General features: G+C 50.9%; 1 protein-coding gene across 3 annotated transcripts in view; it reads left to right on the top strand.

Annotated features, from left to right (window-relative positions):
- Nucleotides 1-6,842, top strand: part of SAMD4A (sterile alpha motif domain containing 4A) — a 119,575-nt gene extending 112,733 nt beyond the window's left edge. For 2 of the 3 annotated variants that reach the window (XM_054380701.1, XM_054380700.1), the window contains 4 exons: nucleotides 2,067-2,268; nucleotides 2,567-2,693; nucleotides 4,412-4,495; nucleotides 6,602-6,842. In XM_054380701.1, coding sequence (XP_054236676.1) covers nucleotides 2,067-2,268; nucleotides 2,567-2,693; nucleotides 4,412-4,495; nucleotides 6,602-6,630 — 442 coding nt within the window. In that variant the 3' untranslated portion in view covers nucleotides 6,631-6,842. Of the gene's footprint in view, nucleotides 1-2,066; nucleotides 2,269-2,566; nucleotides 2,694-4,411; nucleotides 4,633-6,601 lie in introns of those variants that run through there. The other variant, XM_054380699.1, reaches the window with a different exon arrangement.
- Nucleotides 6,843-15,717: the final 8,875 nt, after the last annotated feature.

Raw genomic sequence — 15,717 nt, 5'->3', positions numbered from 1 at the left:
ATTACCCATGCAGCACTTCGCAGAATTGTAGAATGGTTTGGGCTGGAAGGGACCTTTAAAGGTCATCTAGTTCAGTGTCCCCACAGTCAGCAAGGACATATGCAACCAGACCCGATTGCTCAGAGCCCCAAAGCACCTGACCTGGAATGGTTCCAGGGATGGGGCATCTACCACCTCTCTGGGCAACCTGGGTCAGAGTTTCACCACCCTCAGGTAAAGAAACATCTTGCTTCTCTCTAGTCTGAATCTCCCTTCTTTAGTTTAAACCCATTACTCCTTGTCCTGTCACAACAGGCCCTGCTAAAAAAGTCTGGTCTCAGCTTTCTGATTGACCCCTTTAAGTACTGAAAGGCCAAAAGAAGGTCTCCCCAGAGCCTTCTCTTCTTCAGCATGAATAGCCCCAACTCTCTCAGCCTGTCCTCACAGTAGAGAGATTCCAGCCCTCCCATCGTTTTTGTGACCTCCTCTGGGCTGGCTCCAAGCAGGTCCATGTCTTTCTTGAGCTTTCACTGCTCATCCAGGCTGACCCCAATCATGAGGTAGAGCTGCCAGATTGAAGTCCCTTTCCCAGGGCTTCCTAGGAGGGTCTCGTTTCCTTGCTGCTTTTGAGTGGATTGCATTTTGTGTTTCTGTTGCTCCTGGGCAGCTGCAGAAGGAGAAGGAGCATGCAGCTAGTGTGGCTGTTCTCATGGGGATTTACTGGCAAGAGCATTCTTTGGGTGGGGTTTAAAGAAACCCCATCATGATTCTGCCTAGTGAATGTATCTGGCTTTGGGATCCCAGTGTGCTCAGGTCATCTGAAGCATGTTTGCAGCCACCCGCACAAGCAGCAGAGATGAGGGCTGGGAGGAAGGTGAGCTGAAACAGCTGTGAGGGTGACGAAGTGCTGGAGAAGGGTGGGAGGAACAGGGAGCATAAGAGCAGCCACAGCTCTAGGTTTGCAGGGTGCTCCTGTCCTTGGCTGTGCTTAAACCTGGTAATGGCATTGCAGTGCTGAGACACCAAGCCAATGTTGTGTGGTGAGAAGACCCACACTGCATGTGTTTCCCAGCATCACCTGATTCTTGTTGGGTCCTTCTGGTTTCAAATGCAAAACCCCACATGGAGAGGAATGGTGGCGTGTTTTGACGGTTTTGTGTCCTGAGATCAGCATCTCAGCACATCTGTGGCTGTATGGTCTGAGGTCCAGGTAGTTTTGCTTTGACCACAGAGAGCTGATGAGGGTTTGTGGCAGAGAGACAGGAGGGGGTGCAGAGCCAGTCCCACCACTGCAGGAACGTGCCTTTCACTCAGCCCCCTCCTAGGAGATCTTGGACTTGTTAAGTCACTTTAACCAAATTTTACAGAATTTGAGAAGTCTCATGTTCATAAAAATAAACCTCCTTAAGGGTTAGAAGGTCTGACCCTTCAGGTGTTGCCAGTAAAGAAAACCCAACAGCATGAGCTTAATGTTTATCAGACACTACAGAATCCACGCAGGAGCAGTCTCTTTTGTAGAGCTTAAAGGCATGAAGAGTTTGAGAGTTAAGGCACTGGTGAGGCCACACCTCAAATACCTGGTTCAGTTTTGGTCTCCTCACTACAAGAAGAACATTTTGGTGCTGGAGCAGGTCCACAGAAGTACAATGAAGCTGGTGAAGGATCTGGAGAACAAACCTTCCGAGGAGCAGTTGAGGGATCTGGGGTTGTTCAACTGGAGAAAAGGAGTCTGAGGGGAGACCTTCTCACTCTCCAACTATCTGAAAGGAAGTTAGAGCCAGGTGGGAGTTGGTCTCTTCTCGTAAGTAACAAGTGATAGGACAAGAGAAAATCACTTCAGGTTGAGGCAGGGGAGACTTAGGTTGGATATGTGGAAAAGTTTCTTTACTGAAAAAGTGGTCAGGCATTGCAACAGGCTGCCCAGGGAGATGCTGGAGTCCCCATCCCTGAAGATGTTCAAGAAGCATGCAGACATGGATTTCAGGATGTGGGTTAGTGGCAGGGTGGTGTTGGGTTGACAGTCAGCCTTAATCTTAGAGGCCTTCCAACCTCTGTGACTGCATGACTGTGTGATCCTCTCTCCACAGCCGAGGCTTTGGTCAGTCAAACTCCTTACCGACAGCTGGATCTGCAGGGGCAGGACTGGGCCGGCGAAACCCTCGCCAGTTCCAGATCCCCTCCCGTAACCTCCCCACCACCCGGCTGGGGCTGCTGGGTCCCAGTGGGCTACTGGGCACCCCCCAGCGCAGCCCTGCTGCCAGTCCTGCCATCCTCAAGCAAGGCAGACAGGTTGGTTGGTGTTCATGGCATCTCCAGCTTTTCTATCCTTTCCCCATAAGCTTCCTTTGCTTTTCCTCCTCTAACTTGTCTGAATCTCCCTTTTTTTTTCCCCTTTTTCAAGCGATCACGAGCAGTTTGCAGGCCTTCGGGTTGTGCTGTCCTCCATCTGGTGGGATGCAGAAGAGAGACCAGCGGGATGGGGACAAACTGGGAGGTGGAGGGATGAGCCCAAAGGGGGTTATAAATACATGGTACAGAGGCTTCTGGTTTACACCCCACACCCTTGTTTTTCATTTGCTTCCCACAGAACCTCTGGTTTGCCAACCCTGGGGGCAGCAACAGCATGCCCAGCCGGAGCCACAGCTCAGTGCAAAGGACACGCTCGCTGCCGGTCCACACCTCCCCGCAGACCATGCTGATGTTTCAGCAGCCAGGTAAGAAGCAAAGCTTTTAGCTGCAAAGAGGAGGGCATTTTGGTGCTGCGTGGATCAGGCCAGGATGTTGCACACAAAACTTCATCCCCTGCTTTTTTGTGTGCTCATCCTCCCTGGGGATGTGGCAGTGGGACCATGAGTGATTAAGCATTGGCCAAGCTGGCCATGGGAAAGCCAGTTGGTGGCTCTGCTGGTCTGTGCTGCCATCCCATGTCCAAGCTAACCCTGCCTGCATGCTGCCTGCACAGGCAGCTCCTAGCCCAGCTTGAACAGGAATTTTGTGAGGCCTGAGCAGCCCAGGCCTGCCCCCTCCCAGGGGTCCTGCTGCCACCCCAGCTTACCACTCCAGCATCTCTAACTGGAGCCTGAACCCATCATTTCTATCCACCTTCTCCTGCAATGCTGTTGAGTGTCCCCAGATTTCATAGAATGGGTTGGGTTGGACGGGACCTTAAAGAACATCTAGTTCCAACCCTCCTGGACACCTCCCACTAGACCAGGTTGCTCAAAGCCCCATCCCACCTGGCTTTGAACACTTTCAGGGCTGGAGCATCCACAATTTCTCTGTTCCAGTGTCTCACCACTCTTGTGGTGAAGAAATTCCTCCCAATGTCTAATTTAAATCTCCCTTCTTTCAGTTTGAAGCCATTATGCATTGTCCTACCACAGAATCACAGAATGCATCTGTTTGGAAGAGACCTCAAAGATATCCAGTCCAACCCTTGACCCAGCACTGAACGGTCAACAGTAAACCACGTCCCTAAGCGCCAGGGCCACACGCTGCTTGTTGCTATTGCTACAAGCCCTTGTAAAAAGGCCCTCTCCAGCTTTCCTGTATGTCCCCTTTAGGTACTAAAAGGCCACAAGAAGGTTTTCCTGGAGCCTCCTCTTCTCCAGGCTGAACAACTTTCTCACCCTGTCCCCCTAAGAGAAGTGCTCCAGCCCTTATCAATAAGAAACAGGAGAGCAGATGTGTCTTGCCAGAGGTGGTTGCCCTGGGAAGCAAAGCGCTGCCAGAGTCTGGCCACGAGGTCAGACCCTCCTGGGACAGCTTTTCAGGTGGTTTCCCACCCCAGTGGCAGCAAAGCACTGTCAGGAGTGATGGCTCTGCCAGGATGTGTTTTCCTGGATAACAAGATATCCTTGCCATGTAGTGCAGGACTCAAGGGAGTTCGAGGTGCACAGGACTACAGTGATATCACCAAGCTCTGCAGCAGAGCTGAGAGCAACCACTGCTCTCCCGTTGAGCATGAATCCTCAGTGCAGAGAAACAGAAACTAACTCCTCCTCTGCAGCCAGCTTCCAGCCTGAGAGCTTTGTCCAGTCCTGATAAACCAGCAGTGTTGATCTCTGCTGAGGACAGCTGATTGATTTTATGCCCTACTTATTCTTCCATAGCTGAACATTTACCTGAAAGCCTGTTCTACCACTGCTCATGCTGAGCCCTTCTTCCCTAGAAGTGTTGTCAAGTCATGGAACAGGCTGCCCAGGACAGTGGTGGAGTCCCAGTCCCTGGAGGGGTTTTAAAGCCATGTAGACATGTTGCTGAGGGACATGGCTTAGTGGTGACCTGGCAGTGCTGGGTTAATGGTTGGACTTAATGATCTCAAAGTTCTATTCCAACCAAAGTGATTCTGTATCTAGAGAGTACAGGATGGGCAGACAGGGTCCCTGCCGGGTCCTCTGACCAAGGTTCTTCTGTCTGTTTCTCCCTGCAGAGTTCCAGGTACCGGTGACTGAACCTGACATCAACAACAGGCTGGAGTCCCTGTGCCTGAGCATGACGGAGCACGCGCTCAGCGGTGAGCACTCCCTCCTCCTTGGGCTCTTCCAGCACATCCACGCCACTTCCACTGAGCCCCCCAGCACCTGCCCCTGCCCTCTGCCCCCCAAAAGCTGGGACAGGCTGTGGCTGTGAGGAGAGGGGATGGTGGCAGGGCTGGATGCAGAGGTACTCCCAGGAATGCTCCTGAGGATGCTTCTGATGGGGAAGTCAGATGGGGACACTGGCTTCTCTCAGCGAGGTGGCCAGGGCAGGGGTAAAACCGAATGCAGGGATTGCACCTGGCACCAGTGGAGTCTGTGCTTATTAGCCACTATTTAGCTTGCTAATAGTGATTAGTATTAGCTCGCTAGTCTGTTACTGTTCCTTAACAAAGCCCTGGCCACCAGGATTTGCAGGTTTTGGAGTACTTTACCCCTCTGTCACCGATGTCCTTTGTTTGGCATGGGGGGTACAGGAGCCCCAAAACCCATGGCTAAAACCTTGCCGTGGGATGCTGGGCACTGTGCTGGGTGCTGTGCCTGGTGCTGTGCCAGATGTTGTGCCAGGAGCTGTGCTGGCAGTACTGGCAGCTACTTGCCCTCGCCTGGGGTGGCTGCAGGGTGCCAGCCCAGGCGAATGGATAACGGGCACAGGGTGGGAGAAGGACCAGGTGGAAAAACAGACAGGAAAGGTGGAAAAGGCGGCAGCACCGTGATGGGAAACGTGGTGAAGCAAAACACACCGGCTCCAGAAGCACCTGGTGCCCCTCACTGGAGCACTGGACCCTGAGAACGAAGGATGACCCAGGCGATGGGATGAGCACAGCCAACAGCATCACCCAGACCCTCCCAAGCAACCAGCTGGGGTCTGGCCCCCCGCAAGCCCTGGACTGCGTGAAACAGTTGAGGACAGGAGCCCTCGGGGAGGACGAGTGCCACCAGGCTCCCCACAGCGATGCCACAGCCTGTCCCCAGGGAGAGGGACGTGAGAGCAAGGACTGTAAGAGGCAGCAGGGCCCTGGCAGTGCCACGGCAGCATCCTCAGCCGGCAAACAAGGACACCTCTGTCACCTGAAGCGTTTCTACGACGTGTGCCCAGGCGAGGCTTAGCTGTCTTGTTCCTCTGCAGGGGACTGTTCCTCTGAGGTGTTTATTCCAGGTCTCACATCCCCAGCCTCTCCAAACCGGTCGTGCTATAAATAGCTCTTACAAAAAATAAACCTTTCAGGGGAGATAAAAATCCCCAACAAGGTGTAACAAACCTGTTTGTTTTCAGTCTTGAGGAGGGAGGTGGCCATGAGACCCCCAAAGCATAACAGAAAGTGCTCTGTTTGGGGGTGAGCTGCCCCCCAGCTGCTCTCCATCCCTGGGGAAGGGGGTTTGGGGTGGGGGACAGGAGGCAGTTGGGGATGGGGGAGGGTGGGAGGGCTGGAAGTGCTTCTGGATGTTGATTTCTGGCCCCATGAGAGCTGCTGGTGTCTGGAGGTGGAGAGGGGGCTGCTGGCAGCAGGGTTGTGTGTGCAGCTCTGGGGTGGGGTGTGAACCTCTCCCCTGGGCTTTGGGCAGTGGCTGGATGTGTCCCTGCTGGCACAGGATGCTGGGGACATAAACAGCTCCTGGGTTTTTTCCTTTTCCTGCTGTGATGCCCCATATGGAGGGAAATTTCACATTTTCTGTGATGCCGATGTTGCAGGGCTAGGATAGATTGGGGGCAAGGCAGGGCCCCCAGGACCAAATCCATCCCTGTCCCCCCCCAACTCCTGGGTATAGGTCATGAACTTGTCCCACTGCAGGGTGGTCCCAGACTCAACCAACCTTCTGGTCAGCCCAGAATCCCATCCCAAGCTCCTGGAAAAGATGCTGTGGGGATGTAGCAGAAAGCCTGACCAGTGTTGGGACTGCAGCTTGGGGAGGCTGGGGGGCTGCCACAAGGTTGGGACACAGAGTGCTGACACCCCAAAACCCTTCTCCATCCCTTGGGGAGATATGGCTGGGGAGGATAGCCCCATGGTGCCCACCTCACCACAGGGGCCATGGGTTGGGGATGCTTTTGGGGGGTCCTTTCCCCTCCAGCTCAGGATATTGGTGCAATGTGAGCAGCTGGTCACCCAGAGCTGCTCCTAACTCTCCCTTCCAACTTGCAGATGGCATCGACCGAACCTCCACGATCTAGAAGGTGTCGCGGCAGGGACGCTGGCCAGGAGAACAACTGCTGCGGGTCCAGCGGCGAGGTCGGGGCTTGCAGGGAGCCTCACAAATAGCTTGCATCCCTTCTCCACTCTCCTCTCCTCTTCTTGCTCTCTCTCTCTCTCTCTTTCTCTCTCTCCTTGTTTTAATTTTGTGAATGTGTAGATTGTCCTTGTGAACATATCATTAGACTTGGAATTTGTGTTGTCATTTATTACATCCATACTGGGGGGGGGGGTAAAAAAAAAAAAAAAAAGGCAAAAACTCAATGAGGAGGATGAAGAAGCATGGGGAGGGTGTCAGGGGGACGCAGCAGGAGAGTGCTGACAACGGAGCGCTCACCGGAGCACTGTGGGCAAACCCTGTTTCTGGATGAGGAATGAGGTGGCTATCAAATAGCACGTGGATGTGTCTGACCAAATACCCCCTGGGGAGGATTTGTCCCACCTGGGGACTTCAGGGCTGGTGGTCCTGTCTCTTTGAGTTTCTCTGTGTTCAGGCATGGACTGGCCTGGCAAGCCCAGCCTGGATTTGGAAAAAAAAAAAAAAAGTAATAATAACAACCCCAAAACTGCCTTTCAGTTTAGCCAAGAGCATACATCCACAGGCTGGAGGCAGCGTCGTGCACAGGGCACTGGAGGTGGAGGGTCGGTGGACGCTTGCTGGGTGCAGGATCAGCCCCCACCTCGTGTCCCTGTGCTCCTGACATGGGTTTGGGGATTTTGGGGAGGGCATCTCACCTGGGTGAGGATCCCAGGGGTGTCAGCAAAGGGGGGGAAAGCTGGGCAAGTTTCTGTGTCTCTTGCCTTGTCTGCGTGGGTACTGGGAAGATGCTGCATCCATGGCTTTACACATCTGCCCCTAAAACTCAGCCAGGCCAGGATTTTCCAGCCCTGATGAGGGATGGAGGAGGCTTGGGAGCAAGTGTGTGATTTCATTGAGCCCCAGCCCTGAAGAGCACCAAATTGCAGCTTCACAGCCCCATTTCTTTGGCATTAAAGATGTGCTGGGGAGGAGACATGGATCTCAGCTGCCCCCACACCTGCCGCTGCACTGCTTTTTGTAACATGGAGCTAAATTTGGGCTTGAAAGAGAGCTAAATCCAACATGGTGCTGCTTGAGCCTGTGCTCAAAGTGAGACCAGGGCCAGAAAAGCCACCGGTGCCCACTCTGGTGCTTGGAGGAGTGGTGGCTTCACCGTTGGCCCTGATGCTGCTCCCAAGTTCTCTGATGGATTAATAATAATATTTTTTAAAGTAACTAAAATGAAAGGAGGTGATGAGTGGGAGCAGCAGCCTTGGAGGTTGCAGCAGTAATCCCAAAAGGGGCTCGGCTGTGAGCACCCCTGGGCAGCAGCGTGTGCTGGGACCGGCCAGAGCAGGGATGAGGGTTGAGGAGGAACTGGAGCATCAACTGGCCCGGCACAGGTGGGAGATGTGTCAATCCATTTGCCATGCAGCATTTTAAAGTTGATTTCTAAAAAAAAAAAAAACAAAAAAACAACCAAAACCACCAACCAAAACAAAAACAAAACCCAACAAACAAGTGCCAAATGTCATGTTTTGTGTTTGCTGTTGGTGTCCTGCTTCCTGGTAGGCAGGAGGTGGGGATGGGGGTGTACAGAGTGGGGAGTAGAGAAGGGAAAACCTGAAAGCAAGGGAGGTTGGGGAGAGGTGTGAGGAGGTGATGATGAAGCGGGGACCAGAGGGGAGACCAAGCCACCTGGGTTACCCCTTGAGCATCCCCTGGGTTGTATGAAACTGAGGTGTGACACAACCACCGTAGCAGAAGCCTTCCCCAGGGAGGGCTCCAATGTATTTAGGGAGCTGAAATTCTATTTATTCCTTCACTGACTATAGAATAAACAGAGGTTATCTGATTGTTAAAGATGTTATTTTGGATATATTACCTATTAACTTGCTATGGCTGGTAACCATGATGTCTGTTATTAATAACCACCAAATAATGCAGTAGTTTGGTTTTTTTGTTTTTGATTTTTTTTCCTTTTGTTTAAAAAAAAAAAAGGCAAAAAAAAAGCTTATTTTCCATTGACAGCATATAGGTTAATAACGACTTAGTTGTGTTTGCTGTTTCTTGTTTGTTTTTTTAAGTAAAAAGAATAATAATAATAATTAATAATAATAATAATAAGTGGCTTCAATTGCGTTCGGGAAAGTCCTGCCTGGCTTTGGGTGCCTGTGCTGAGTGCAGGTAGCAGAGCCCCAGGAAAAGAAGTGTAAAAAAAAAAAAAATTAAAAAAAAAGTATTTATAAAAAGAAAAAAAGTTTAAAAAATTTGAAAAAAAAAATATAAACCAACCCTTCCCCCCTGCAACAGTTGCATGAGTGAGGCTGTGAAGTCAGATCTTCAGTAATAATGCGGCAGTGCCTTTCTTTTTTGTATTCACCCATTCACCCCACGTGCAACTGTTGAGTTGAGGGCAATGTGGTGGGCATCTTGTGGTGGGCATCTCCCCCTCACCCTGCTCTCCCAGAGACAGCCCCCAGCACCCGCCGGGGACCTTTTACTGGTGCTGTTCCCCTGAGCCGTCCCCGACTGCCCCGGGGGAGGCCAGCCAGCTCAGCACCCAAGTGTCCTTGGGTCCGGCAGGTACTCCTCATGGGAAATAAAACCCAACCTTTTCATTCTGAGGTGTCCTCCCCAGGGACAAGCTCTGAGCTCAAGGGGATTTGGGCTGGGCTTTACTTTTGCTTGTTCAGCTGATGAAAAGACCTTTGAAGGGGGAGGGGGATGTCAAGTCCAGCCAGCATCCAGCAGGAAAATCCATAAACTGTGATTTATGCCGGTGCAGAGCGAGGCTCAAGTTTGGTCAGCACTTACAGAAACTCCTTCTGTTGTCATCTTTCTCCATGTCGGGGTGCAGCTGTGCCCCCAGGTTTGGCTTTTCTTGAATGTGCCTGATGGAAAAGTGGGTCCTGCAGACGTCTATAATTTGCACACAAGTGGCGATAAACACTAAAGTTGATTTTATACAAGTCATCAGAGTTTGCAAAGTGAGTTTTATTTTTTGTATTCCTTTATCTTTACTTAAAGGTGAATGTGTATTCCTCTGGGAGGAATAGGAAGAAAAAAAATGCATTAAAAAAAATTACAAAAAACAGGAATGTTAATAATGTTAAACAGAAAAACTTCCTCCCTTATTAATATATATATATATATATAACCCTTCTGTATTTATGCCTCTTGTAAGCTTACTTTACGAAAGCTTTCAACTCTTCTTCTGTTGCATGCCGTTCCCAGGCAGCCTTTTATTGTCCATGCATGCCTTTAGTCCTGGTTTTCCTGTACAGAGTTAGTGCACAAAGAACTATTTTTGCCTAGTTAATGTTGCCGAGCAATGCCTATTTTTTAAATATCCTGATCTTCTTTTTCTTTTTCTCCCTTTTTTTTAAACTTTTTTTCCCCTATGTCATATATGGAAATAGCATGTTTGTTACATGTAAAAGCTTCCTGATATAAAGAAATACTAATGTTTGGAGATGCTGGTCCTTGCAAGTGTACAGTTTTCCAATGTTGTTCCCAGTGAAACACACCTCGTGAGTGCGACTTGCTCCAATGTATTTATTACTCGTTTCCTCCTGTGTAACGAGGAACCATGGCTATATTTCATATCAACATTCTATTGAAAGTGAAGGGAGATGATTAATACAAGGTTTTGTAACACTGGGGTGTGGTGACTCCTTATTTACGGTCTTCATTCACACAGAATTAACCTAGATTGGAAAAGGTCATCGAGTCCAGCCATTAACCTAACACTGACAAGGCTTTGGCTAAACCGTGCCCCTCAGCACCACAACTACGCAACTCTTAAACAACTCCAGGGATGGTGACTCCACCACCTCCCTGGGCAAGACATTCCAGTACCTGATAACCCTTTCAGAGGAGAAATTCTTCCTAACATCCAACCTAAACTTCCCTTGGCACAATTTGAATGTCTCCATGGATGGGGTCTCAACCTGTTCAGTATTTCACCACTCCCATGGTAAAGAACTTCCTCCTTATGTCCAACCTCACTCTACCCTGCTCCAGCTTCAAACCATTGCCCTTGTCCTATCACTACAAGCCCTTCTAAGTAGTCCTTCCTCAGCCTTCCTGCAAGTCCCCTTCAGATATTGAAATGTATCTCTAAGGTCTTCCTGGAGCCTTCGCTTCTCCGGGCTGAACAGCACCAGTTCTTCCATCCTGTCTTCATAGGAGAGATGCTCCAGTCCTCTGATCATCTTCGTGCCCTCCTCTGGAACTGCTGCAGAAGGTCTATGTGCCTCGTGTGTCCAGGGTCCCAGAACTGGACACAGTACTCCAAGTGAGGTCTCACCAGAGCAGAATAGAGTGGCAGAATTGCTTCTCTCTATCAGCCATGTCCTCTTGTCCTCTTCCTGGCAGGTAGCCTCCTACCTCATGAGAAGCCACCCCAGAATAGAATAAATGGCCAGCCCTGTGCAGTGAGGGAGGGGAGGAGTTGTGTAAGTCTGCTGTGGTCTCCAGTTTCATTTCCTGGTGGTGCCAAACTGGGAGGAGTGGCTGACACCCCATCAGGCTATGGTGTCATTCAGTGAGACCTGAACAGGCTGGAGAGTTGGGTGAAGGGAGCCTCATGATGTTCAACAAGGCTGCTTGCAATGGGCACTCAGCCACAGGAGGTGCTGAAGGAAGGACCCCAATCTCTGGACCAGGTTTTCCCATCCTTTCTCAGCTTTGGGCTCTGCAGGGGCTGGTGCTGTTTGCAGCATGACCTAACTGAGGTGGCAGGGACCCTCACCCTCCCCACTCCCCAACCCCCATCCCTGATCGCTCTATCCTACCTCTCACCATTGAGGAGAGTTGGTTACCTCCAGGGATGGTGGTTTCACAACTTCTCCAGGCAGCCTGGTGCAGGATCAGACCATGATTTTGGGTAAAAGCAGCTTATCCTGACATTTAAACAGAATTTTATATACTTCAGCTTGAGGCTGTTGCCTTTTTTAGCTCTTCTTCTTACTCTCCGCATCAGACACATCAATAAAATCCCCCTGAGCCTTCATTTCTGCAGTCTAACCAAGCCCAACACCTGCAATCTCTTCTCAAGCAGTCCAAGCTCTAGAGCACCACTCTGGCCATTTGCCACACCCCTGTGTCCCCATCCGTCCTGTACTGGGAAGCTCAGCACACCAAGCGTGACTCCAGTGCTGAGCGAAGAGGGCAGAATCAGCCCTCCTCAAACTGTTAGAGATGGTCTTGATGCAGCCCAGGATGCTGGTGGCCACCTTTGCCCTGAGGGTGGATTACTGGCTTGAGGGCACCTTAGTGTCTACCAGTGTCTCCACAAAGCTGCTTTCTGCCTAGTAAGCCCCCAGTGTGCACTGGTGCATGGGGTTATCCTCCCCAGTGGCAGGACTTGGCCCTTTTCTGAACTTCATCAGGTTCCTCTCAGCCTATTTCTCCAGCCTGTCCAGGTCCCTCTGAATAACAGCTGAAGTCTTGGGTGCATCAGCCACTCTTCCCAGTTTTATTGTGGCTGCAAATCCATGACACATGCTGGCAGTGCCTCAGTGTCCAGGTCATTAATGGCAAAGAGTAGTTTGCCCCATTATTGACCCCCAGGGTACACCACTCCAACTGGACCTTGTGCCAGTGATCCCTGCCCTCTGAGCCCTGCTGGTCAGCCAGTTGTCAGTCCACATCAATGTCAGCTTACCCAGTCTGTGCTTCATCAGCTTGTCCATGAGGGTGTTGTGGGAGACAGTGCCAAAGGCCTCACTGAAGTCAAGCTAGAGCACCCGCTGCTCTGCCCATGACCAGTCACTACCCTGTAGAAGGCTGGGTGGGCACATGCTCCCTTAATTGACACCATGTTGACTGTTCCCATCACCTTCTTCTCTTTTGGCTGTCTGGAAATGTTGTCCAGGCTTAGCTGCTCCAGCACTTTTGGAGATGTGGGGGTGAAGCTGACTGGTCTGCAGTTCCCTAGAGCCTCCTCCTTGACCTTCTTGAGGGAAAAAGTGACTCTTGCTCTCTTCCAGTCCACAGAAACTTCCCTGTTCACTGTACCCTTTCAAGATCACCTGCAGCGGCTCCTGCAGTACCTATGGGTACAGCCCATCAAGCCACATGAGCTCCTGCATGTCCACATCTTCCACCAGATGCGACTCCAGGTGAGCCTTAGCTTCCCAAGCCATATGCCTGAATGCCCACACAGTGTCCCTACGCTTGTCTGAGAGCCCCTGCTCCCATCTCTTGTGTAGTTCCTTTTAATGTCAGAGTTGTGTCAGGAACTCCTTAGGCATCCAGTGCTGCCCCTGATCTTCATGTCCCCCACTAGTCCTTACTGGATTGCAAGCATGAGGGGGCAGTAGAGCATCTCCCCTCCTTTGTCTGTGTCTGGATAACAGTATGCCCTCCAGAGACCTCCTGCATGACCTGAACCCCATGTGGTGTCCCTCCAGTAGGCATCAGGGTGGCTCATGTTCCCCATCATGAGCAGTACCTGCAAACATGGGGCTCCTTCAAGTTGTTTGAAAGCCTCGTCCACTGCTTCTCATTGGAAGAGTCTCCCAGCAAGCTCTCCAAATGCTGATGAGGCCAAGCACCCCAAAATCATGCCCTCAAACCCCTTCTGTTTAAAGATGGTCCTGGTCATTGCAGACTGGGCCACCCCAGCAGGGAAAGATTTATTATGCCCCCCCATAAGCTCTGGTGAGGACAGGAATTGGATGATACTTTTAGAGAGGCTTCATGATGAAGCTCTGCAGAGTCACTGAGCATGCCAGAGAGGTAGTTTTAATTGGGATCTACAAATAGCTCCATAAGGTATTCCTGGCACAGCACCTTGGGACCATGGCATCACTTGTGTGGAGAGGTGGAAGCAGCAGGGTGGAGTGGTTGCCATGCCCACCCTGAAGGGCACAGGTCCTAGTATGGGATTAGAGAATCAAACTTCTAGGGGTTGGAAGGGACCTCTGGAGATCATGTAGTCCAACCTCCCTGCTAAAGCAGGGTCACCTAGATGGGGTTACACAGGAATGTGTCCAAGCATGTTTTGGAAGTCTCCAGAGAAGGAGACTCTACAACCTCTCTGGACAGCCTGTTCCAGTGCTCCATCACCCTCACAGCAAAGAAGCATTTCCTCATGTTTAACTGCCAGAATGGCTAGATCAGAATGGGCAGCCTATACAGATATAGCTATATACATCCACGTGGGCTGAGTTTGCAGCCTTATGAAGATGAAGCCAATTCTCTGCATGCCAGCAAGGTGCTTCATTTAGTCCAGCAACACCACCTGTCCCTGTGTAATGTGGGGAAGAGGCTTCCAGGGCTGCACTGCCTGCCACAGAGCCACTGTCACCAATAAAGGGAGCAGCTGCAGAAGGATGAAGCATGGTTTCACCCAAAGCCCAAGCAACCTGTCAGTGCCTGGAAGAACAAAGCAGTTTTCCCTCTTTTCCCTAAAATAACCACCGTGCTGACCAGTCCTGGTAAGAGGAGACATTGCCATGCTCAGCCAGAACTCTCATTTTGCTACAGAAGATAGATTTTTGGTCAATTTTAAATAATAACAATTAAAACATCGTTGTGGCATGTTAGCGAAGCAGCACCATCTCCATCCCATGAAGAGGCAGCATGGGCAGGTGGGTGATTGCTCTCCAGGCCAGCATCACCCAGCAGCAGGATACAGCTGAGGAACCAGGTGTCCCTCTCCCATACCTCATGCCCCCAGCCTGTCATTGAGGTAACCTCTCCAGCTTCCCCAGAAAGAGTTTCCAGCCCCCATGAAAGCTCTTGTTCCTCTCCTGCAGTGAGCAGAGCTCAGGGCTGGTCTCAGCAGAGGGAGCCACAGACTGTGCATCCCCAAGCAGGCAGCTGTGGAAGCTGGGACCCAGCCTGGTTCTCTCTCCCCTCTCTTTGCATAACTGACCTTGAGCATCATCGAGCTGGCATCAGGACCTTTGCAAACCTTCACCAGGTATCTCTCCTGCTGCTTTCCTACAAAACCTCTTCCCATCCTTCTCTTTCTCTCCTCCATCTGCCTTGGCCCCTTGGATAATCATACAATAATTCAAGTTGGAAGAGATCCAGAAGGCTCATGAAGTCCCAACTCCTTGCTCTACAAAGGTCAATATCCATTTCCCTCCCAGTTTATCTCCTCAGGTGATGAGCAATGGAAAAAACCACTGGAGACGATAAGCACAGAGCCAAGGTGCAGCCTACCCTGGGCTGGCACTTACATGGTTGTGTGGATTTGGGTCTCCCCAGGAAGCATTTACACCATGCTATGAGCCATCACCCAACATGACTTTGAAACCAGAGATCCTGAATGTATTCTGCAGGTATGTTCTGAAGGTGATGCCAACATGGCAGTTGTTTTAGGCAAAGGTTTTGGTTTTCAATAATCAATCACACATGGAGAATCATAGAATGGTGTAAGTTGGAAGAGACCTCTGGAGATCATCTAATTCACCCCCTCCTCCCCACTAGAGCAAAATCAACTGCAGGAAATCAGACAGGAACATGACCAGGATGTGTCCATGAGCCACACTACTGGCAAGGTTTCTGTAAAGGATGATTCCTTCCTTGCTGTGGCAGATAAAAAATAATAGATAAAAATAAATTTACCATTTGTTTGCCTGCAAAGATCCCTGCCCCCAGTCATTTGGTGGCTAATCTGCAATCTCCCCTCTTTCAGTTTAAAACTTTCACCCCTTGTCCCAGCACCATGTACCCTTGTACAAAGCCTGTCCCCATTTTTCTTAGAGGCCCCTTTAAGTACTGAAAGACAACCAGAAGGTCTCCCTGGAGCCTTCTCTTCACCCGACTGAACAACCCCAACTCTCTCAGCCTGTCCTCACAACAGAGGGGTTCCATCCCTCTGACCAATCTTGTGGCCTCCTCTGGCCCTGCTCTCTGACAGGTCCATGTCTCCCCTGTGCTGAGGGCTCCAGAGCTGGCCCCAGTACTGTAGGTGGGGTCTCAGCAGAGCAGAGGACCAGAATCCCCTTCCTTTCACCTGCTGCCCACACTGCTGGGGTTCAGCCCAGGACATGGCTGTGCCTGGGCTGTGAGTGCACAGTACTGGCTC

Source organism: Indicator indicator, chromosome 4 (genome assembly GCF_027791375.1).
Source record: "Indicator indicator isolate 239-I01 chromosome 4, UM_Iind_1.1, whole genome shotgun sequence".
NCBI classification, from domain to species: Eukaryota; Metazoa; Chordata; class Aves; order Piciformes; family Indicatoridae; genus Indicator; species Indicator indicator.
Note: the sequence above shows the minus strand (reverse complement) of the source record. Positions and strands in the feature narration are given on the sequence as shown.